General features: G+C 38.2%; 1 protein-coding gene across 2 annotated transcripts; it reads left to right on the top strand.

The window, feature by feature from the left end:
- The first annotated feature begins 352 nt into the window (after positions 1–352).
- On the top strand, positions 353–23634 carry SEC61A2 (SEC61 translocon subunit alpha 2). 2 transcript variants are annotated; one of them, XM_070801976.1, is made up of 12 exons: positions 353–479; positions 2541–2608; positions 3754–3819; positions 7088–7166; positions 10267–10398; positions 10520–10629; positions 14467–14620; positions 15581–15741; positions 16051–16248; positions 19538–19729; positions 20196–20272; positions 22531–23634. In XM_070801976.1, the coding sequence occupies exons 1-12, from the start codon at positions 473–475 to the stop codon at positions 22715–22717; spliced, it is 1431 nt and encodes a 476-aa protein (XP_070658077.1). In that variant the 5' UTR covers positions 353–472; the 3' UTR covers positions 22718–23634. The 2 variants fall into 2 exon arrangements, with proteins under 2 accessions (XP_070658077.1, XP_070658078.1); XM_070801977.1 differs by having other exon boundaries at positions 366–492.
- Positions 23635–24004: the final 370 nt, after the last annotated feature.

The following is a 24004-nucleotide window of genomic DNA, read 5'->3' as shown; positions in this document are numbered from 1 at the left end:
TGCGGGCTCTGGAGGCATCTCGGCTCCAGTTCTGGGGATCGAACCCGTCCTGCACTCCTGGGGCGGTCGCTCGGGTTGTGTCCTGACTCTAACCCCCGGGCCTCCTGGGGGTCGAGGTCAAGGAGACAGCCCTTGCTGGACCCTGCGTTCAGAAAGGTGCTCACAGCGGAAAGACCGGGCAGCCTGGCCCCTTAGAGGGTCGCACCTCCTGTGCTCCGCAGAAGGACGCCCACGCCGGCGGTGGCCATGACAACGAGGCCGACGTCATCTGCGCAGGCGGCCTAAAGCCAGGCTGTCGTCAGAGGGTGGGGCTTGGGGGGGTGTGTGACAACGCGGGTCACGTGGGAAGGGGCGGAGCCTGCGCGGGGCTGGCCGGAGCGTGTCGCGAGCGGGCGCCGAGGCTCGAGCCTGGGACCCGAGCGAAGGCCGCGCCGAGGCCGCTGGGCCCCGCCGGGCCGCCCCAGCCGCCGCCATGGGCAGTGAGTAGCGGTGGTAGGCCCTTCCCGAGGGCGCGGGCCCAGACGGGCCGCAAGCGGGGGGCCGGCTCAGGCCCGGGGTCGCCTAGCCTGTGGGCCGGGGAGGCGCGGGCGTCTGCGGAGGGCGCGGGCCGGGGGCCTCAGCCGAGGCTCCTCCAGCTGTGCGAGGCTTAGCCCGGGCCGGCTGCGGGGCTAGGACCGGGAGGCCTGGGTCTGCGCATCTCAGTGGGTGGCGTGGAGCGGAGGACGGCGCGGGGAGGCCATTGGTTTTGGGGGCGGGGAGTTAAGGAACCAAGAGACACCTGGACCACTTTTAATTTTTCAAGAGCTTAGGAAACTCATATTTTTATTCCCAAATCACCCTTGGAATATTAGTTGTGATGAATGAAGCTCCCTGCCTTGTTTCATTTTTTAAAAAGTGATGCACGGCGTGTATTTTAGGGGAGGAAAGGAGGCGATTGGTGGCCTAGCGTTTTCGTTAAATTTTTCATTCCAGTCATTCTGTAGCGTTTACTGAAAACTCAACGTGTGTCAGGTCGTATACGCCTTAGGGACAAGGCCTTATATAATGGGAATCTTTCGAGGGCCCTTCCCCAAACCCTCAACACCACGTATCTTCACAAATATACTTACCTAGCTGTTGGGGTGATTGTTAGATGAACGGATTACCGCAAACCCAAGCCGTGCACCCACTGGCCTGCTAACTAGTGGACATTTGCGGAAAGCTTAGAAGGAATAGGAGACCCTTGGTCTTGAATTTGCAGTATGAAGCGTTAAATTCTACAACATAGGAAGAGTGAGGTGGCAGACAAAAAAGCATTGCTTGAACATGAATATTCCAACACAGATGACCATAAACCAAGAAATCTGGGAGGGTAGCTTAGGTTGAAGTGGGAAGGAAAAGGGTTAAGGGGATTCTAGGAAGTTTCCTGATGTGATTGACATTTGTTTTGTAGTAGAGATGAACACTTTGATAATATTCAGATTTGCTTTCCTAGTCGTCTTAAATGGTACTCGGGTAACAAATAACCTGCTTATGAGAATTTATGAATTCCTCTGTCAAACATCAGTGGCCGCCATCACTTTGAGAGATTGTATAAAAAGATCGTATAGTCAAATCAACTATACTTCAGTAACATAAATTCAACAACAACAAGAGCAACAACAAAAAAGATGTTTTAGTCAACTTTTGGCTAACTGGCTGAAGTGTAATTGCTCATGTCAGTTTTAAAACAATTTCATGATGTTAGTACGTAGAATCCTGTATGTGTAAGGGAAGAATGATCTTAACTAATAACCTAGTTGTGGATTTTTGTTTTTCTGCACATTACAGACACTAGCAGAGGCTGAATGATTATCACCTTCATCCTCCAGTTCTTTGGCAGGACTTGACTTCTCAAATTATAGCCATGCCAGAAGAGTGCCTATCCTGAAGTTTGGTCTATCTTACTTTTATACATTATGAGTTGTCTGGGAAAACAGTACTTTCTATTGAAATGTAGTCATCATTCTCTGGGCTGAGGATTGAACATACACAAGTACTTTGAGGTTTTCTTATATGGGAGAGCATCCAAGCAATGAATAGTGACTTAATGAAATGAAGTAGAGATTGTATACAGTACTTTTAAAAACCTGTCTAGGCAATTCCCTGGTGGTCTGGTTAGGACTTGGCACTTTCACCGCTGGGGTGTGATATTTCTCACTTATGCATTTCAGCATCTTTCAGTCCCAGATTGTCAGTCCTGCAGTTTCAGCTCATTTCTTGTACTTGCGTCCTCTTATGGCCCGTTTCCTTCCATGATGCATGTTCTTGTTGGTTGACTGCTTTTGCTCCTTTTGATGTAGAGATGCTGACTGAATTACTCCTTTTCTGTATATGTAAAGGGGTGGGATTCAAGCATGAGGAAGCAAATTACTTTGAAATGGAGAGCATTATGATTAATTCATTTTGGGGGTGGGAATGGGATGGATTGCCATTAAAAGAACATTTGTATTTGATTCTGCAAAAATAAAAATCTTTTTTAAAACTTTGTAATAGGGGCATTTATTCTTTTTTTTAAACAGTCAAATTTTTAGAAGTTATCAAACCTTTCTGTGCAGTTCTACCGGAAATTCAGAAACCTGAAAGGAAAGTAAGTATAATATTTTTGTAATATAGGGGGTAGCCAAGTGACTTACTCTGTTAAACTAGCTACATTGATTTATTTTCCTCAACCTTTTTCTGGTTGTAACTGGAAAAATGCCTGTTCCTTCTCTTCACAAGAGGCATAAAAGTGAAGAAAACTAGTGTAGACCTTTTAAATCTAGATAGTTTATCTCATGGTTTCCACAGCAACTGTTCTCTAAATTGTAGCATTTCCAAGCCTTATGTTTCTTTGGCCTGTGTGTTAGATAAGATACAGTGTTCTCCTGCCTATTATGATCCACCACACTAGAAATGACCCAGTCTCATGGGTCAGTTTTCACGCATACCAACATACCAACCGTTTCACATAAATGGATCGCAGCTGGGCAGGTGACTACCTCTCATTTCTTGATTCATTCAGTGCAGAGAAAAAAAATCACAAACATGCATTCAAAAGATGGAGACTGCATCCATTTGTTCTTCCATCCATCATTGTGGACTTTTGGAAGTAAGGCATTTCGATTCTAGAAATATTGTTAATCCCAGATGTTCCTCTTTTACTGTACTTTCAATTTCTCATGGAACTAACCAGAATAGGGACCAGAAAGAGATAAGTAAAACTTTTTGTTAAACTGTTTTATAATATTCAGAAATATATTTCTTTTTTTAAGTTTATTTGAGGTTATAAAACAGTTGTTCCCATTACATGTAAGGTATGCTAAGAAACTATAGCTTTTCATAGTCTATGAAATACTCACCAAATAATATTACAGACAGGAAGACAAATACCATATGATATCACTTATTACAATAAGTGATGGCTTTGTGTAGTATGGTGTTAACTGAAATGTGTGAATATTGGATGTGTGTCTTTTTATCCTTTTCAGTTTCAGCTAACATGGTGCAGTGTATTAAGGCCTGCCTGTATTTAAACTATAGTACTTAGGTCTCAGATCCAAGTAAAGAAAGATGCTTGAGAAGTTTAGCTGTTTGCTTTAGCTGCTACTCACTAGGGTGAGAGTATTTTAAGAGTAAATAATAAGAGCATGTCATGATGGAGAATGCTGGTTAAGCCTTAATATGCGTTTTTGCCTTTTTTTTATATTTGCTGTTTCTTGGTTTTGATTGGTAGTTTTGTATTTTGTTGCACAGATCCAGTTTAGAGAGAAGGTACTATGGACTGCTATAACTCTCTTCATTTTCTTAGTATGTTGTCAGGTATGTAACCAAACACTGAATAAATGTCTGTACTGTTATTCTCAGGTCTTGGTTATAATTTGAGAAGCTAATTTTAGTTCAAATAGTAAATACACTGAATTATTTTGAGCATTATCTTTTTAGAAAATTATTTATTGAAGTATAGTTGATTTACAGTGTTTCTGATGTATAGCAGATACTGAATATAGGATATTGAATGGACTATAATTCCCTGTGCAATACAGTATTTGTTTATCCACCCTGTGTATACCAGTTTGCCTCTGTTAATCCAAAACTTACATTTCATCCCTCTCCCCTAGCCCTTGATAACCATAAGTCTGTTCTCTATGTCTATGAGTTTGTTTCTGTTTTATAAATACATTTATTTGTGTTATATTTTAGATTCCACATATAAGTGATATCGTATGGTATTTATCTTCCCTGTCTGACTTACTTCACTTAGTATGATCATCTGTAGGTCCATCCATGTTGCTACATTCTTTTTAACAGCTGAGTAGTATTCCATTCTCTCTCTCTCTCTCTCTCTCTCTCTCTCTCTCTCTCTCTCTCTCTCTGTGTATACAGCCCATATCTTCTTTAATTCATTCCTCTGTTGATGGACATTTAGATTGCTTCTGTGTCTTAACTATTGTACATAGGAGCATCATCATTATACATACAACCCACATCTTTTATTCATTCCTCTGTTGATGGACATTTAGATTGCTTCTTCGTTTCATCTATTGTACATAGGAGAATCATCATTTCAATCTGAGTTGATAGTGAAATGATTCTTCTACTGTGTATTTCTTTTGGTTTCCTAGTGGGTTTGAACATATTTTCTCTTTTTCCCTTAGATTTCAGTTAATGATCTTTATTCATTTTCTTCTTAAGATTTTAAAACTTGGTTTATGACAAGTTTTTATATATAAAAGTGTTAAACCTTTGACAGTTATCGTGCAGATATTTTTCCTTTTTGTTTGCTTTTAATCATGTTGTAAATAGCATGTTTTAATTATAAATCCTCCAAAGCCAAACCATTGTATTTGCTTCTACTGACCAGCCCTTAAACATTTTGGGTTGCTCCCGTGTCTTGACTATTGTAAATTGTGCCACTATGAACACTGGGGTGAATGTATCTTTTTGAATTAGAATTTTTACCTTTTCTGGATATATACCCAGAAGTAAGATTGCTGGATTATATGTTAGCTCTATTTTCAGTTTTTTGAGGAACCTCCTGTTTTCATTTTACATCAAAGTATAGGAAGGTTCCCTTTTCTCCACGGTAAGATTTTAACTTTTACTTCCTTTACAAATGATATTGAGCAGTTTTCTCATATACTAATTGAGTATTTGTTCATCTTTTGTAAAGTGTTTTCTCCCCAGATCTTTTTCCTGTTAAAAAAAATTGCATTATTGTCCCATTAGTGAATTGTATGCCTTTTAAAATATTTTCTGGATATAAGTCCTTCATCAGATACATGTATTGTGAAGATTTTCTCCTGTATTCATCTAAATAGTTTTAGCTTTTATGTTTTGGTCTATGGTCTGTTCCAAGTTAATTTTTATGTATGGCATGAGGTAAGGTTAGGGCTCATTTCTTTCTGTATGGACAGGCCAGTTGAAAAGGCTATCCTTTCTCCATTGAATTAACCTTGGCATCGTTGTTGAAAATCAGTTAGCCATTTAAGCATGGATCTGTTTTTGTACTCTCAGTTCTGTTCCATTGATCATATTCCATCATTATGGTAAACCATAACTGTTTTGATTACTGTAGCTTTAGACTGAATCCTATAATTAGGTTGTAAAAGTCATCCAACTTTGCTCTTTCTTCTCAGAATGATTTTGTCAGTTTTCAGTCACTCATTTGAATTTTAAAATCAGCTTGTCAGTTTCTTTAAGAAAGCCTACTGGGATTATGATTTTTATTGGTTTGAACTTATTGAATCGTCTAACCCAAGGGTCTGCAAACATTTTTTCTGTAAAAGGCCAGATAGTAAATATTTTCACCTTTACAGCTAGAACCCAAGAAAACTCAAGAAGAAGAAACATAACTTGAGTTATATTACTTGAAGAGTCACATTTCTCGTGACTTTTTTTGCCCTTAATTTACGTATTTTATGTTATTTATTATTATTATTTTTTTGTAATGGATTTACAGAGTTGCCAAGCTGTACCTTTCTGTCTTTCTCATGCTTGGGGATTTCTGCCCAGGACAGATGATTTCTTGGTTCTCTTTCCACTGAATCTCCAACAGGTTTATTTTCCCTTCCCAGATGCAGTTTAAGGGTTTGGGGTCTGTCGTTCTCCATAGTATTTTTTAGCTTGAGAGAATGGAGGGAGGTGAGATCAGCTGAGAGAACTGCCGTAAATGGGCTCGTCTCTCTCATTAGACTTTTGTTAGTGTTGTCTTGTGAGGGTCCTCTACCCAGCAGATGCCATTAGCACCCCTTCAAGTTGGGACAACCAAAATTGTCTTCCTAGACAATTCCCAGATATCCCCTGGGGGACTAAGTTGCCCCAGGTTGAGAACCACTCTTTTCTACTTATTACCACAACATAAACACATCCTGATACTAATATAAGCTTCATAGTATAATTAAAAAGATTTTTTTTCATAGTATAATTTTTAATGGCTGCATTCTACTGTGTATACTGTCTTCAGTCTTACATTTGGAGCATGGCTTTGGCTGTCATTTGTACGCATAGCTTTGCAAAATTATTCTGTGACTTGGTAGTTATATCCTATACTTTAAGGATAAAGAACATTTTCTTTAATTGCAAAAAACATGAAATTTATCATCTTAACCATTTTATTTTATTTTATTTTGCTTTTTATGTAAAGCATTTAATCAGTACCTGAGAGTTTGAAAAGTTTGAAAGTCTAGTCGCTCAGTTGTGTCCGACCCCATGGATTGTAGACTACCAGGCTCCTCCGTCCATGGGATTTTCCAGGCAAGAGTACTGGAGTGGGTTGCCATTTCCTTCTCCACATCTTAACCATTTTAAGTGTGCAGTTCAGTAATGTTGCATATATTCAGATTGTGTGCAGCACATCTCCATACTGATAAGGAGTATTTCACCAGTAAAATTTACTGGTGAAAAGTACTGATTTCCATTGTTTGTATTTTCCCTAAAAAAACTGTACATTTAAAGTATTCTTGTTTGGTTAGAGAACTTGAGAAGTAGTGTTTTTTTAAGTATTGCACATATTGAGTGAATGCATTATTAAGTTCAAACTTAGTTTGTATAATACATTTTTCATGAACTATTTTATGTAATCTTACAGATACCACTGTTTGGAATCATGTCATCAGATTCTGCAGATCCTTTCTACTGGATGAGAGTTATTCTTGCATCCAACAGAGGTGTGTGCTGCTTTTCTTTTGCCTCCATACTAGTGCATCGTCTTATATTTTTATTGAATATTTGTATTTCTTCTGTGAGTGGACTTGTTATAAATCATAGGAAATGACTGAGTGGTTTAAACATAAAACTGAAATTTATTGGAAGGATACTAGTTATTTTTGAAATCCAAAGAGGAGGTAGAATAGCTTAGCCTTGGGGAGAGAGAATCAGACAGTCTTCAGACCTCAGCATCAGGGGCTAGCTGGGAACCTTGTCTTTGATTTAGCTTCAGCAGCTTCTGGGTTCTTCAGTTCTCAGTTCATAATTCCAGGTTACCACAATTTACATCTGACCCAGCCAGCCTTGTTTAGAGTTTCAGGGTTACTTAGTATAGATTTGGGTGCTGGGATTTCCTCCTATGTTGGTATTTTCCTGAGAAAAGAACATTACTGGGAGTGGCTGTGCCATTTATCTCTTTTTTCTTTTTCTTTTTGGAAGGGATAGCTATATTCTCTGTGTTGTACAGTACATCCTTGAGCCTGTCTTACACCCTGTAGTTTTTAACCTCCCACTCCTCAACCCCTATATTGTGCTCCCACCCCCCAGCCCTACCCTCTAGTTTGTTCTCCGTATCTGTGAGACTGCTTCAGTTCAGTTCAGTCGCTCAGTTGTGCCCGACTCTTTGCACCCCCATGGACTGCAGCACGCCAGGCCTCCCTGTCCATAACCAACTCCCGGAGTTTACTAAAACTCATGTCCATTGAGTCGATGATGCCATCCAACCATCTCATCCTCTGTCATCCCCTTCTCCTCCTGCCTTCAATCTTTCCAGCATCAGGTCTTTTTAAATGAGTCAGTTCTTCCCATCAGGTGGCCAAAGTATTGGAGTTTCAGTTTCAGCATATGTCGTTCCAATGAATATTCAGGACTGATTTCCTTTAGGAAGGACTGGTTGGATCTCCCTGCAGTCCAGGAGACTCTCAAGAGTCTTCTCCAACACCACAGTTCAAAAGCATCAATTCTTCTGCGCTCAGCTTTCTTTATAGTCCAACTCTCACATCCATCCATGACTACTGAAAAAACCATAGCTTTGACCAGATGGACCTTTGTTGGCAAAGTAATGTCTCTGCTTTTTAATATGCTGTCTAGGTTGGTCATAACTTTTCTTCCAAGGAGCAAGTGTCTTTTAATTTCATGACTGCAGTCACCATCTGCAGTGATTTTGCAGTGAGACTGCTTATTTTGTTATTATATTCACTAGTTTGTTGCATTTTTTAAATTGCACATGTAAGTGATACCATATGGTATTTGTTTCTCTGGTTGACTTATTTCGCTGTTGTTATTTGTTCATTTTAAAATCCATTTGTGAGAGTTCTTTGCCTCTTAAAGATTTGAGCTCTTTGTTACTTGCGTCTGAATATTTTTCTTTTAACTATTATCCTGTCTTTGGCCACATGGAGGTTTCACAGTTGTATCTAATCATATCGTCCATCTTTTTCCTTGTGGTTTTTAGGTATTTTGTCATGTTTTGAAAGGCTTTTTCTCTTCCAAGACTATGAACATATTCACTCCAAGTACTTGTGCTTTTTATCTTTTATGGTTAAAATTTCTAAATATCTGGCCTTTATTTTGTTGGAAGTCATGAGATAGGGAATCTAGGCTTAATTTTCTATACATGTCTAGTCATTTGCCAAGGTCCATTTATTCTTCTTTTCCCTACTGAGTTGACGTGCCATATTTCCTAAATGAAATGTTCATTAAGTTTGATTGGACTAATTTTTGGACTAGATTTATTTGCAGTTTAAATTTTGGTGATTTGATGTAAAAAGACATCTACCCACCTGCCTACTAGTTTTAACAATGACATGTTTTTATCTCTTTACCATTAAAGAAGTATTTGAAAAACACATGAAGTCCATTTAAGATGAAATCTTTCTCATATTAAAGGCACCTTTTCGGCATTTATAAAAGTCAGGAATTAAGGTTGTGATGTGACAGAACGACCAATGGAAACGTGGTCTTGGCTATATGGAATTGTTAGTTTTGCATATTATCTTACATGCTTGGTGTATTTGGTTTTCTTTCTTTCTTTCTTTTTTTTTTTTTTTGCTAAAAGTGTAATGCTTATTTTCTACAATGAAAAATTTTAGAAAATAGAGGCAAAAAAAAAAAAAAAAAGAAAAAAATTATCCATAAACCCACTGAGTAAAAATAACAATAAAAACATCTTTTTAAAAAATTTATTTTATTCAAAAATAGTTGATTTACAATGTGTTAATTTCTGCTGTACAACAAAGTGATTCACTTATACATTTACATACTTTTTTTTATATATTTCTTTCCATGATGGTTTATAATAGGACACTGAGTATAGTTCCTTGTGCTATACAGGAGGACTGGAGCACAGAAGGACCTTGGCGTTTTATCTTTTCTATATAGTAGATTTTATCTGCTAATCCAACCTCCCAGTCGATCCCTCCCACCCCTCTCCCCCTTGGCAACCACAGGTCTGTTCTCTATGTCTGTGACTCTGTTTTGTAGATAAGTTCATTAATAGTACAAGCATCATGATAGCCAAACTAAAATAACAGGAGATGATTTTCCATTTAAATAGTCAATCAAACTCTACATACTATTTTTGAGTACTTTTTCCTATCCAGTATGTCATTAACATTTTTATGCCATTAAATATTCTACAACATTGATTTTGATGACTTTTTATATAATTTTAGATTTTGAATTGAGAGAGACACAACTATTCTTCAGTATCATTTCTTACTAGCTTGGTATTTAATTTTTGGACAGTATATAATTTTAAAATTCTGCATTAAAATGTTTAGTGTAAATTTTAAGAACAGTGATTTTGGACATAAATCTTGGACTATTTCTTTCAAATGGTTTCACAATTTAAGTTTAGAATTTACAGAAATTTACATTTTTGTGGTATTTATAGTAATTTTGAGTCAATGTGTTGTGAGATTGTGTTAATAAATCATTAACAATCTCATTAACACAAATTCTCACTAATCTCTATTGGGTATGTGCTATGCGTGCTAAGTTGCTTGGTTGTATCCGTTGGGTATAGTAAAGATTATTTACTTCTTTCCCCTTCCTTTACAGGAACTTTAATGGAATTGGGTATCTCCCCAATTGTAACATCTGGTTTGATCATGCAGTTGTTAGCTGGAGCCAAAATCATTGAAGTTGGAGATACACCCAAAGACAGAGCCTTGTTCAATGGAGCCCAGAAATGTGAGTATCAGTACAACTAAAGAGTCTTTCCCAAATTTGAGAATTTTGTGGTAAAGGTGTTTTTCTAGTCTTTCTTTACCTTTGGTTGTAAATATGTCCTCCTTTCCCCCGTTTTCGTCAGTATTTGGTATGATCATTACCATTGGGCAAGCCATTGTGTATGTCATGACGGGCATGTATGGGGATCCTGCTGAAATGGGTGCTGGAATCTGTCTTCTTATCATCATTCAGGTAAGAAATCCAGTTTTTCATACAGAGATAACAAAAACAGTTTTTTTTTGGTAACAATTCTTTAGATGACTAATATAGTCATTTTCTTACTTTTGAATTATTTTACTTAATTATATTTTGATTATTGAAATAACATATAAGTTGTATTGATGTAAAAAATTAAAATTTATTGTAATAAAGTGTAGACGTGTAATAAAAGAATTACGGCTCTATCAGCTGTATTTCACTGATTCTAAGATGCACATTTTGATGTCTCTGAAATCAGGATGTTTTCTTAGACCTGATGGTCTCTTCCCCGTGCTGTCAGCCAGGCAGTCGTCGTGATGGTGGTCACTGCCCGCGTGTGTATGTCAGCTTGGTCACAGCTGTTTGTATCATCCTTACATCACTGGGTTACGTACATTGTTGATACAACATGCTGTTGGGTTTAATTGCTTTTTAAAATGTCTTGCAACAGTCTACTGTGATTTGTTATTGAACAGTTACTATATATAAACAGGCACAGAAAGAGCAAGCTAGATGATAAACATCTAAGTCTAAACTTTTTTATAAGCAGACAATAAAAACTCTTTATAACAGGCTATTGTCATAGTTTAACTGTAGTATTTTTTCCTTTCTTAGTGGCACACATAATAATGTTACAAATAATAGTATCTTGTAATCAGTGAAATACCATATAAGCACACATGTATATATCCTGTGGGTTTTTTAAATGGATATGTTGGAATAGAATTTTTAAAGGCCAGCATCATTTTTCCTCCACTAAGAATCTTAAAATGTGTAAAGTTTGAAGGATATTTGAGGACTCCATTTTTCTAATGCAGTCCTTAAAAATCCTTTGGAGAAGTTACCCAGGAATGCATTGTATTTAAGTTATCTAATAGTATTTACTATATTTTGAAAAGAAGCTTGTGTAAGTTAAACACTGAACATCTAGGGTCCTAGTTATCTAGGAAATGCCTCTTGTTCACTCTATGAAATTAGGATTAATTTAGGAAAACATTTTTTTAGTGGTCAAAAGATTAAGATCAGAAAAATAGTTTAAAACACTCTTTTACTAGTGTGTGTATACATATATGTATATATGTATTGAGAAATGTTAGCATTTTCAATTGGCATGGTTAACCATCTTTTTTAATAGGAAACCTTACATGGGAAGCAAATCATAGTAAGAAGATTGGATAGTGAGTATGAATTAGACCAAGCAGAAAGGGATTGTTGCGGTATTTATATGTTATTCATTAACACATATCATAGGGCTTTTCTAAATGAAGTGGAAATATTTTGTCTTTTTCAGGGGAGGCATTTTTAATGGACTGTAAGGTAGTTTTCTGAGCCCCTAGTGAGTTCCCATTTGGAACAAGGTACATTTCTTTAAAGCATAGCTTTGTCATTATTTCTTCATTTAAAAAACACCTTGAGTGGCAAACTTAAAACCCCTGGGAATTAGAGGAAGAAGTGTTACAGTAGATGGGGAGAGAAGGTCCTCTGGAAACTGGTTTTAGTATCTTTCAGTACTTCAGTGTAAGGATGCTGATACACCAGTTCTTGCCTTATTTTGTTTCTATGATAGCATTCGCTTTATGATCATAGTTAGAATAACCCTGCTCTTTAAAAGACACTCGGAATTGGCATCTATCTAGCTCTTAGAACATTATACATCAGTAAAACTTTTCTAGTGTTTTAGTAAGGGCATATTTATATTCTTAGGAATTTCAGCTGACCACTTCTAGGGTAAAGTATTGACTTCTTGAATAGTCAGTTATGAATTTGAATTGATAGAGAAAATGGAGTTAAGCTATTTTAATTTTTCAGTACCAGAAATCAAGGAGGAGTTAAATTTCTGGAAAAAAGCAAATAAAGTGGGTATATACTAAGTTGTTTACATAAATTCAGGTGCACAAATATTTGTCCTGTGGTTAATTCTTCTAGTGTTAATGTATAGAGAAATTTTTCGTGTTTGATGATACATATGGGTAGTGACCCATTGCCTCTTTTTAAGGCATTGCTAACATTGAAAATGTGTGGATTCACTGAAGAGATATGATTGGATCAGTGTGTTTTCACCTAGAGATTTTGAAAACTGTTTGCATGCTGTTATGTAAGGTATTTCTCACCTTAATTATTCTTGTTTCGTTCACATGGTCAGTGTTTTTCCACTATTGAGTTTTGGGATCTAAATAGGGGGTCTTGATTACAGTTTTCAAAAAGAATAGACAGTATCAGTGTGCATGGGACAGGGTAGAGGTAAGTATTATTTGGTCCAAACTGAGTTGTGTGTGTGTGCACACATGCACGCATGAGCAAGGCTGAGATGTTAGTGTTATTTTTATACATACTTTAGAGGTTCATATGTACTGAACACTCTAGAAAAGCATGCAGTTAGTATTCAGGTTTTTATCACTGTTCTAATCAATGAGATGCTTTCAATTCCTGATTTCTCATTCCCTTCTCATAGGCATGCATGCTTTTTTTATTTTTAATCATCATTTATCTTAATCTTTCAGTTACAGAAACCATTTCTCATTTATTTCCCTGTAATTCCTTTGTCCAGTTAGAGAAGCATGAGTTTGTTTTTACTGGATATACACAGATCACCCTCCTGTCTGATGGGCGTGGATGTGAACAGGGTTTTGAAGAATTGCTGCTGTTTCAGAGCTGCTTGTGTGACCTTAGGCAGGTCATTTAATCAGAAATCCATGATAGCACTTTCTGGTTGGCCAGTGGTTTGTGGACCACTGTCATGCTCCATGCGGTGTGGGCTTCTGTATTTCTGATGAGGAGTATGTACCTGTTACATAATCATGGTCAAAATAGCATCTCAGTAGTTAAGTGCTAGCTTGTCTTTAATCTGGTCAGACTGGTAAACTTGGTTTTCAAACAGTAAAGAATTTGTGAGCTCTCTTAGAAGTTTTGAGAATTTTACCTTTTTTACAGTCCATTGAAATTCAAACTGAAAGACAATAAGTAGACAAATTAGGCTCTGTACAGCCATTGAAATGACAACTCAGAAAAAGAGAAAACAGAGAAAATGTAAGGTAAGCATACTTCCAGCGGTGTACTGGGAGGGAGTCGTTTGACCACAGAGGTCACTTGTAAAGCTATGGATTATTTCTGATTGGTACATACTTTTACTGAAATGTCTTCTCCAAGAGGAAAATTAAGAATTTTCAATTTCACATAAGTTAAAGTTAGTATGCTTTCATTTTTTAAAAAAATTATAAGCTTAAGAACCTGGTGAACCCTTAATTGTCTCAGGTTTACATTTTGTCATTGTATGTATGCATTGTTACATTGTTATAATCTGTGGACATATTCATGGTCTACTTTTCAACTCCTTCTGTGTATATTTTATATTATGTATAATACACATATAAAATATATAATACTTAAAAAGTATATCAGCATAGTTCACATGCTCTTCCTTTAATGGCCTGTAATATTGCATCTTGTTATCGTAACATGTTTCATTTGGTTTTTCTCTTCCTTGAAGCTATTTGGAATGCTCTCAGTTTCTTGCTGTCATAAATACTACAACTGTAAACATTTTTGTTTTAGGGTACTTCTCAGTAGGCTTTATTTAAACATTGTAGAGAAATATAAATATACTTTAAAAGTCAAAATGTCAGCTTTAAAATGTGACAACATTTCCAATCCTCTGATTTGCAGAACTGGCTTCCAGTGAGGGTTGAAAGATGCAGAGAATCATAATAGTGATACTGCAATAGCTAGGTTTTAATGTTGAAAATGCCTGTACTTTGAAAGTAGTCTGTGGTGTTCACTGCCCCTTTCTGAATTTATTCTTGCTTCTGCTTACTTGCATTTCTTTCCCCACAGTTGTTTGTTGCTGGTTTGATTGTGCTGCTGTTAGATGAGCTGCTACAGAAGGGTTACGGCTTGGGGTCTGGGATTTCCCTCTTTATTGCCACCAACATCTGTGAAACCATTGTCTGGAAGGCCTTTAGTCCCACTACCATTAACACTGGCCGAGGTACAATGCACAGGGACACAACTGCATGGGTTTGGCTGGATGTGTGCGAGAGGAGCACGAGGTGGGGGAGCAGGTGGACCTCAGACGCCCTGCTTTGCTGTCCCGGGCAGCAGTGGATGGCAGTTGTTCCAAAGCGAATAAGCGGAGATTGGTGGAGTATGAAGTATTACTCCAGAAGGAATATCGAAATTTTAGCCTCTGCTCATTTAAAAATTCAGTGATTGCAAACACTTAAAAAATCTTAATTGTCTAAGCCATTGCTCCAGAAGTCATTATGACTGATTTCAGCACTTGCAGCAGATGCAAAGGTAGTGGATTAAGACTTTTCAGATGGAGAAAGAAGTGTCATTTATTGTGGCATCAGAGAGCACGAGTGCTTTTGCTGCTCTTCTCCTTGGCTTTGTAATAGCACCTACATTTTGAAACACTTGACTTTCACCTTACCCACCTCCACTTCTCTGAAATGCCATCCGAGATTTGTAATGATTGACGTCTGACCTGACCCCAGCCTTAAGACAAGCAATAGCAGTGATGGCTTATTAATGTACTTGGTAAAGTGAGCTTGAAGGCCAGCCTGGTAGGGGAATGTTGATCTTTTCGTTCTGACATCTGTTTGCTGCTTCGCTGCTGCTTTTCCCCATCTCCATCCCCCTCCCCCAAAGTAAAGGCGAGGCCAACCATTATGAACTAAATATTTGCTTTGGTTTATTCTTCTTTGACTGTTTTCATCAAGAATAGTCTCTTGAGAAAACTTCAAATTTACGCTAACAAAAGGTACATTTGCCTCAGGGATGTCAGTATTTTTTAGAAGCTCCACACATGGCTGTATCATAAAGAAAACTTAGTTGAATTATTTTGACTGCTGTTTTCTGCCCTGTACTGGAGCTTTAGGGTTGCTTGTTGACTTTGGGACAACTTTGGGTGATGAGGCTGCAGCTGATTTCTATCTTGATTCATCAGGTACGGAGTTTGAGGGCGCAGTCATAGCTCTCTTTCATTTACTGGCCACCAGGACAGACAAAGTCCGAGCCCTGAGGGAGGCTTTCTATCGTCAGAATTTGCCCAATCTCATGAACCTCATTGCCACAGTTTTCGTGTTCGCTGTTGTTATATATTTTCAGGTACGTATACCATCTTTGTTGAAGTAAGTGGGGTGTGGATTTTTATTGTGCTCTTAAAGGAGGAGTATGCCATTTGAATATTAGTAGCTAACAAGTCAGCATTTCAGAATCTAGTTAGGCAAAAGTTCCATTGTTCAGTAGACGCTGAGCTGCAAAGTATCCATGGTTATGAAGTAGAGAAGGATTTCTATTTCTGTGTGTCTGTGTGGAAGGGAGTTTGCTAGCACTGTCTTTGCAGATTTCCTTCTGTGACTGTCCAGATTCGTGCTGTGTGCAGTCCCTGACTCACTCCTGAGCTTCCTTTTTCAGGGATTCCGTGTGGACCTGCCCATCAAGTCAGCCCGGTACCGCGGGCAGTACAGCAGCTACCCCATCAAGCTCTTCTACACGTCCAACATCCCTATCATCCTGCAGTCCGCCCTGGTGTCCAACCTGTACGTGATTTCCCAGATGCTCTCGGTTCGATTCAGCGGCAACTTTCTAGTAAATTTACTAGGACAGTGGGCCGTGAGTATTTCATTATTTATTCTTAAGTATTCAGATTTATTGTAATTTGCATTTCGTGCGTATATTTTTACCTGGAAGAGGTGAGCCATAATTGAAGCACTTGCTGTAACATTTTCAGGTTCACTTATCTATAGCACAGTTTATCATTTATTTGGAACTTGTAAGCTTGTAAGCATTGTGAAACTAAGACTGGCCAAGTACTTTGTATTATTTTACATCTAAGAAGCATTTTCACATCTCATTTAAGTGACCTTTTAGGTTAAGATTACAGTTGCTCTTATGAAAATGATTCCCTGTTTTGTAATCTTACTCCACTCCTGTCTCAAATAATGTTTTTTTCAAAGAAACAATTTGCTGATTATATGGGAGTCTAAAATCGTCCTTTCCTGCCTCCCCTGCGGTTTTTCGTAGTCCGAATGGCAGTAAACTAGTCTGTGATTAGCTGGAGAAAGGTATGTAATTACTAGTGAAGAAAGAACAGAGTTGCTAGAAATGGAATCCAGTAAATTCTGCCTTCCTCTTCATCATAGCTCCTTCTGAAGCACTCCAGCCACATCGTGATCAAGATGTGAGTTATTGTAGATTGAATTTTGACTAGTTAAAATTTTCAACTGACCAAGGAGTATTTTTCCCTCTTAAAACTATAGAATTAGAGAAGAGTAAGATCCTTTATTGTTTTCAGAGTATGTAATTCTAGAATTTGTATTCCCCTGAAGAATTATTTTTTTTTAGTCATTCCTGAAGTATGGTGCTTATTCTGTGCATTTGTCTTAATGTGCTACTTTTGCATTATAAGTTGTAGTGACACAACTTTCTGCTTTTGCTGAAAGCCATTTTTTAAAATATAAAATTTAATAGGATGAGACTGTAACTTGACTGCCAGTTGAAAGAAATAGGATTGCCTTCACCCATAATACAGTTGACCCTTAAACAGTTTGGGCTTCAAGTGTCCACTTAGACTCAGATTTTTTTCAGTAATAAATGCTTCAGTACTGCACCGCCTGCAGCAGGCCGAATCCTGCGATGCAGAGGAGCCATGTACACAGAAGAGTAACCATAACTTATACATGGATTTTGCCTGCATGGAGGGTCAGTGCCACAACCCCTGCAACTGTTCAAGGGTCAACTAGACTCCTTTTTCACTCATTTTACAGAAATTGGATTATCTGTGGTGGGGGAAAGGGCTGTCCCTCCCCTTAAGAGTTGATGTGCGTACTAAGTAACTTCAGTCATGTCTGACTCTGCGACCTATGGACTGTAGCCTGCCTGGCTCCTCTGTCCATGGGATTCTTCAGGCAAGAATCCTGGAGTGGGTTGCCAGGCCCTTCTCCAGATCTTCCCGACCAGGGGCTGAACGCATGTCTCATTATGTCTCCTGCATTGCAGGAGGGGTCTTTACCACTAGCGCCACCTAGGATAAACTTTGGCAGTAGTTACTACTGTGATAATTTCACAGTAATAAATCTATACAACTACTCAGTTGTATAGATTGTGTTGTGATCTCAGTGAGATTTTCTTTAAAGAGATGATTGGGAAGTTTAATTTGTCTATACAGGCCATTTGATTTGGAATTAGTGATTCTAGGGGCACAGTAAAGGAGTCATTTGGAAATTGTAATTTCAGGAACAAGACATTTTAATCATTGCATCCAAAAATTGCTTGCCCACCCTGTATGCCCAGAACTTTAATTTAATATAAACAAATATATGTTAATCCCATTTCTTTGACTGTAAGAATTCATAAATGTGTAGATAACAAAATTCAATTACAGATATTTATTAAAAGACTTCTTTATAATATCAGAGTTTAGGCAGCAATGTTTTAGTCTTGTGTTAATATTTCATTTGATTCCATTCTTCATGGTGAAGTGAAGAAATGTGTGTGTACTCTTACATAATTCAGAAAATTTCATATTCTAAATGTTATCAGAGATTGATGTAAATGTAACCATATTCCTGTCTTCAGGAAGAGAAGGAAGTCTTCTCATAGTTGTATTACAATGTTTTTTAAAAAATTGCTCTTTTGTTAGTATATTCGCAATGTTTTTTATGTAATAGACACTATGCCAAAGCCTTTGACTGTGTGGATCGCAATAAACTGTGGAAAATTCTGAAAGAGATGGGAATACCAGACCACCTGATCTGCCTCTTGAGAAATCTGTATGCAGGTCAGGAAGCAACAGTTAGAACTGGACATGAAACAACAGACTGGTTCCAAATAGGAAAAGGAGTACGTCAAGGCTGTATATTGTCACCCTGCTTATTTAACTTACATGCAGAGTACATCATGGGAAACGCTGGGCTGGAAGAAGCACAAGCTGGAATCAAGATTGCTGGGAGAAATATCAATAACTTCAGATATGCAGATGACACCACCCTTATGGCAGAAAGTGAAGAGGAACTAAAAAGCCTCTTGATGAAAGTGAAAGTGGAGAGTGAAAAAGTTGGCTTAAAGCTCAACATTCAGAAAACGAAGATCATGGCATCTGGTCCCATCACTTCACGGCAAAAAGATGGGAAAACAGTGGAAACAGACTTTATTTTTTTGGCCTCCAAAATCACTGCAGATGGTGACTGTAGCCACGAAATTAAAAGACGTTTACTCCTTGGAAGGAAAGTTATGACCAACCTCGATAGCATATTGAAAAGCAGAGACATTACTTTGCCAACAAAGGTCCGTCTAGTCAAGGCTATGGTTTTTCCTGTGGTCATGTATGGATGTCAGAGTTGGACCGTGAAGAAGGCTGAGTGCCGAAGAATTGATGCTTTTGAACTGTGGTGTTGGAGAAGACTCTTGAGAGTCCCTTGGACTGCAAGGAGATCCAACCAGTCCATTCTGAAGGAGATCAGCCCTGGGATTTCTTTGGAAGGAATGATGCTAAAGCTGAAACTCCAGTACTTTGGTCACCTCATGCGAAGAGTTGACTCATTGGAAAAGACCCGGATGTGGGAGGGATTGGGGGCAGGAGGAGAAGGGGACGACAGAGAATGAGATGGCTGGATGGCATCACTGACTTGATGGACGTGAGTCTGGGTGAACTCCGGGAGTTGGTGATGGACAGGGAGGCCTGGTGTGCTGTGATTCATGGGGTCGCAAAGAGTCAGACACGACTGAGCGACTGAACTGAATTTTGTAAGAGTGAAGGTATTTTAGATACAAAAGTAAATCCTTAAGTTACATAGAATCATAAATTGTAGGTGCTTTGAGCTTAAGACATTGTCATACTTTCTGAGGAGTTTGAAAAGTCACAGAAATGTGACCGTTGATGCTTTTTATTCTTGTTCTGTAGGATGTCAGTGGGGGAGGACCCGCTCGCTCTTACCCAGTGGGGGGCCTTTGTTACTACCTTTCTCCTCCTGAGTCCATGGGCGCCATATTTGAGGATCCTGTCCACGTGGTGGTTTATATCATCTTCATGTTGGGATCATGTGCATTCTTTTCTAAGACGTGGATAGAGGTGTCTGGTTCCTCAGCAAAAGATGTAAGTATTTGGTTTATTTGAAAATGAAAAAATTCATAATTTTTAGGTATCAAATGATAGTTGATACATTTACTTTTGTAATTTAAACTCTTAATTCATACATTCTTCATGAGGTAATGTCACCCCTAAGGAGTTAAAAACTAGTTCCTGAAAAAAAAAAAAAAAAAAAAAAACTAGTTCCTGGAAAGTGAAAAATTCTTAGATTTTTACAATGGTTTGTGAACTTCCAAAGCCCAACAAAGTCTTATTCCTTAGTTCCCTTTATGGAGGTGAGAAAAAATAGGTTGGGAAACCTCAGCTTAAGGTACACGTAACGTGCTTGTGCAGCACCGTAGCCAGGGAATGGTGTTACGACAGTGCCTACTTCAGCCTTCTTATACTTTACTTGTTATATATGGAAATCACGTCTCATAGAACCTGGTAGTAAAATAGAGTTTGATTTTAAAAATTGTTTTTCTCTTCGCAGGTAGCTAAACAGCTTAAAGAACAACAAATGGTAATGAGGGGCCACAGAGATACCTCCATGGTTCATGAGCTTAATAGGTAAGGAACCTGTGTTCAAACCAGTGTTTGGTAGGAGGAGGGGAGCAGGGGAGAGGGTATTACATACAGTACACATGTACTTGGCTTTTTGATCTAGCTTTCATTTGCTGCCAGATATTACAATTTTTAAGTTCATATTTGAAGCATTTTTCCTCTGCTTACCACAAAAGAATAAAAATTTAACGCAACATTGAATTATTTTCCACATCAAAATAGACACCTGAATTATTGTTTTAATTGAAATTGTGTTCCTTTCACTACTCACCCTTTGTTAAATGCTGTAGGTCAGAGGTTCCCATTGTTGATTGGCTGCACTAAAAATCACCTGGGAGCTGTTAAAGATTATTGCTATCCCACCTGTACAAGTTGTGATTTACTTTGTCTGCAGTGGGTTCCAGGCAACAGTTTTTTATTTTTTGATAACTTGTTTGAGATATAATTCCAATATCCTGTAATGTAGTCATTTGAAGTATATGGTTTAGTGGGTTGTTTTTAGTATACTTTGAGTGTGTAATGATTACAATTTTAGAAACATTTCCATCACCCAGAAAGAAACCTTGTACCCATTTAGTTATTCCCTATTTCTGCCCAGCCCTCCCAACTCCCAGCCTCAGGCTTTTTATTTTCTATAGATTTGCCTGTTCTGCACATTTCATATAAATGAAGTTATATGTAATCCTTTGTGAATATCTTCTTTCACTTAGTGTAATATTTTCAGGGTTCATCCTTTGTGAATAATATTCCCTTGTATAGCTATAACTGTGTTCAGTTTATCCAGATTGTTTCCACTTTTTGGCTGTCATGAATAATGCTGTTGTGAACATACTTGTACAGGTTTTGTGTGGATGTGTGTTTTCATTTTGCTGAGTGGAATTGTTGGGTCATGTAGCAACAGTGTGTTGAACATGTTGAGATACTGCCAGACTCTTTCAGAGCGGCTGCCCCATTCTGCATCCCACCCCCCGCCACCTCCGAGCATGTCCTCACCAGCACTAGTTCTTGTTTTGATGTTAGCCACCTAGTGGGTATGAGTATTATCTCATAGGTGTGTTCCTTTTTCATTTGGTTTTGATTTGCTTCTCCCTGATGAGTAATGATATTCAGCATCTTTTCATGTGTTAATTAGCCATTTGAGTATGTTCTTTGGAGAAATGTCTCTTCCATCTTTTTGCATATTTAAAAATTGTAATTGGGTTATCTTTTGTTTCTGGGTTTGTAAGATTAAAAAAATTTATTTTGGATGTGTCTTGTCAGGTATATGATTTGCAAATATTTTGTCCCATTCTATGGGTCGTCTTCCCACTTTCTTGATGGCATCCTCTGATGCACAAGTTTTTAATTTTGATCAAGTTCAGTTTTTCTATTTCTGCTTTGTGCTGCTATTGGTGTTTTAGCTAAGAAACCAAGGTCACAAAACTTTATCCTCTTATGTTGATATCTGTGACCACTCTGAGCCAATTTTTGTGTTTGGTGTGAGAAAGGGGTCCAGATTCCTTCTTTTCCATGTAGATACCCACATGTTCCAGAAGCGGTTGTTGAAAAGGCATTGGTATTTTATTTATTTAGAGCATGGACTGGATTATAGAGAATGGTAAAGTGAACCTCTGGGTCCCAGCTGCACCCAGCTTTAGTTGTTACCATTCTCCGGTTCTTGTTTCCTCTACCATCTTCCCCATCCCCCGTCCTTTTTTTTTTTTTCCTGTCTGGAGTATCTTAAATACAATTGATTGCTTTTTAAATTTTTGGCTGCACTCTGAGGCTTGTGGGACCTTAATATCCCCACCAGGGATGGAACCCATGTCCCTGCATTGGAAGACAGAAGTCTAATTGTTGGACCTCTGGGGAAGTCCCACAGTCCCATTATTTTTAACAGTTCTCCAGGTGATTCCAACATGTTGCCAGGGTTGAATTAAGATCATCCAAATCTTATCACATAAATTTGCTACTTAGGAAAACATTTTGAAATTCACTGTTTATCTAAAAGAGGGAGGTAAAAGGTTACTCACTTACAAACAATATTAAATATTCCAATACTGAAGTGACAGTTGAGGATTCTCCTCTTCTGGCATGAAAATCATGTATTGCCTTTCTTGGCTGTTAACTGGTTTCTTGAAATAAGGGAGCCTGATCATGCCCTTCATCAGTTTTCATCAGCATGTTAACTGGGTGGCCCCAGACAGCCGTCAGTACTGCGGACAGCTCCCTTTAGTTGCTCACCCTTCCGCTGCTCCGCCTGACTCAGGGTTTTTGTCTTCCAGGTACATCCCCACAGCAGCTGCATTTGGGGGCTTATGCATCGGCGCCCTGTCAGTGTTGGCCGACTTCCTCGGGGCCATCGGCTCTGGCACTGGAATTCTGCTTGCAGTCACTATTATTTATCAGTATTTTGAAATATTTGTTAAGGAACAGGCTGAAGTTGGTGGGATGGGTGCTTTGTTTTTCTAAGTGTTCCAATATTTCTTTTTGTGTGTGTGAAAGGAAAAATATTTGGATGCATTGTTTTTGTCAGATAATGCTGGCTCCCCTTTCCTTCTCTCTCAGTTTGTTTTCAAGTGCTGACCATCCCATTCCTGAGGTGGGCACGGAGCTAAGCCTGTGTGCAGCGTTAGTACCAGCTGCCTTAACACTGAAGTTTACATTACTCATTAAAATACATACATGCAGTGTTGCCTGTGATGCTGGAAACCAGTGTACCCGCCTTGCCATGTTCAGTCATGACGGTGAGATGGTGACGTGGATCAGTTTTGCACATGACATTCAAAATACTCAGTTTCCCCCCACTTGTTTAAAAATAAATGTAGTTCAAATTGCCACTTTCCAGTATTTTTGAGCTTATTTAATGAGTTCTGGAGCATTTATATCTAATCTATATTTTAGATATAATTACTTTTTATACTTTTTTAACTCATAGTATCCACGTTCCCACCCTCCCCCATTTTATTTATTCCTCCGCAAAGCAGCCACTCCGTCCAGGTGGGCAGAATCAAGCTTTCAGTCCATCTGTCACCAGAAACCACGTTCAGTTCCTCTGCTTGTTTTCCACTCCCCTTTCTTCCTAGGGACAACACAGCCAGTGCTGTTCTGCAGGATTGGCTATGCCTTTGAATTCCAACAGGTCACTTGAGAATACTCTTCAAGATAATATGCCCCAATTTTTTTTTTCTTAAATTTCTAAAGCAAACATCAAATTCTCAAGCAGTGTCTGTAGTTCAGTGGGGGGTGAACGACGAGTAATTCATGCTAGGAATTTGTGTATGTTGTTGTACTTTACAGCAGCAACATGAGTGTAAACAGTAGACAATAAAATTTTATTTAATAAAACTTTCAGTTGTGTTGGAAAAATAAAGTCTGATATTAAAAGATTTCTAAGATTGCTTATATAGATCCATCGTATTCATACAAAATTCATCCTGAGATATCTACTGCAAATGTATTAGTTGTATACTAAAAATATGGAGGGACAGTGACCAACAAAATAGCACTTAGTTTTGTGACTGACATTTGGAAAGAACAGGGAAAAAATGTTCTCAGTGTCCCAGTCTCTATCTGAAGCAGCACAGTTTTTCTTATAAGTAATTCATTTTTATTTATTGTGCTTTTTTTATTGTCCAAAAAGATCAAACTTAATTTTTCAAGGATGTCTTTCTCATTAGTATGGTTTTCTGTCATGGTTGACTTTCTTAGTAAGTTCAGGAAGTTTATCTCCTTTAGCTGAGGATCACAAAGCCAACT

The sequence above is a fragment of the Bos indicus genome, chromosome 13 (genome assembly GCF_029378745.1).
Source record: "Bos indicus isolate NIAB-ARS_2022 breed Sahiwal x Tharparkar chromosome 13, NIAB-ARS_B.indTharparkar_mat_pri_1.0, whole genome shotgun sequence".
Taxonomy (NCBI): domain Eukaryota; kingdom Metazoa; phylum Chordata; class Mammalia; order Artiodactyla; family Bovidae; genus Bos; species Bos indicus.
Note: the sequence above shows the minus strand (reverse complement) of the source record. Positions and strands in the feature narration are given on the sequence as shown.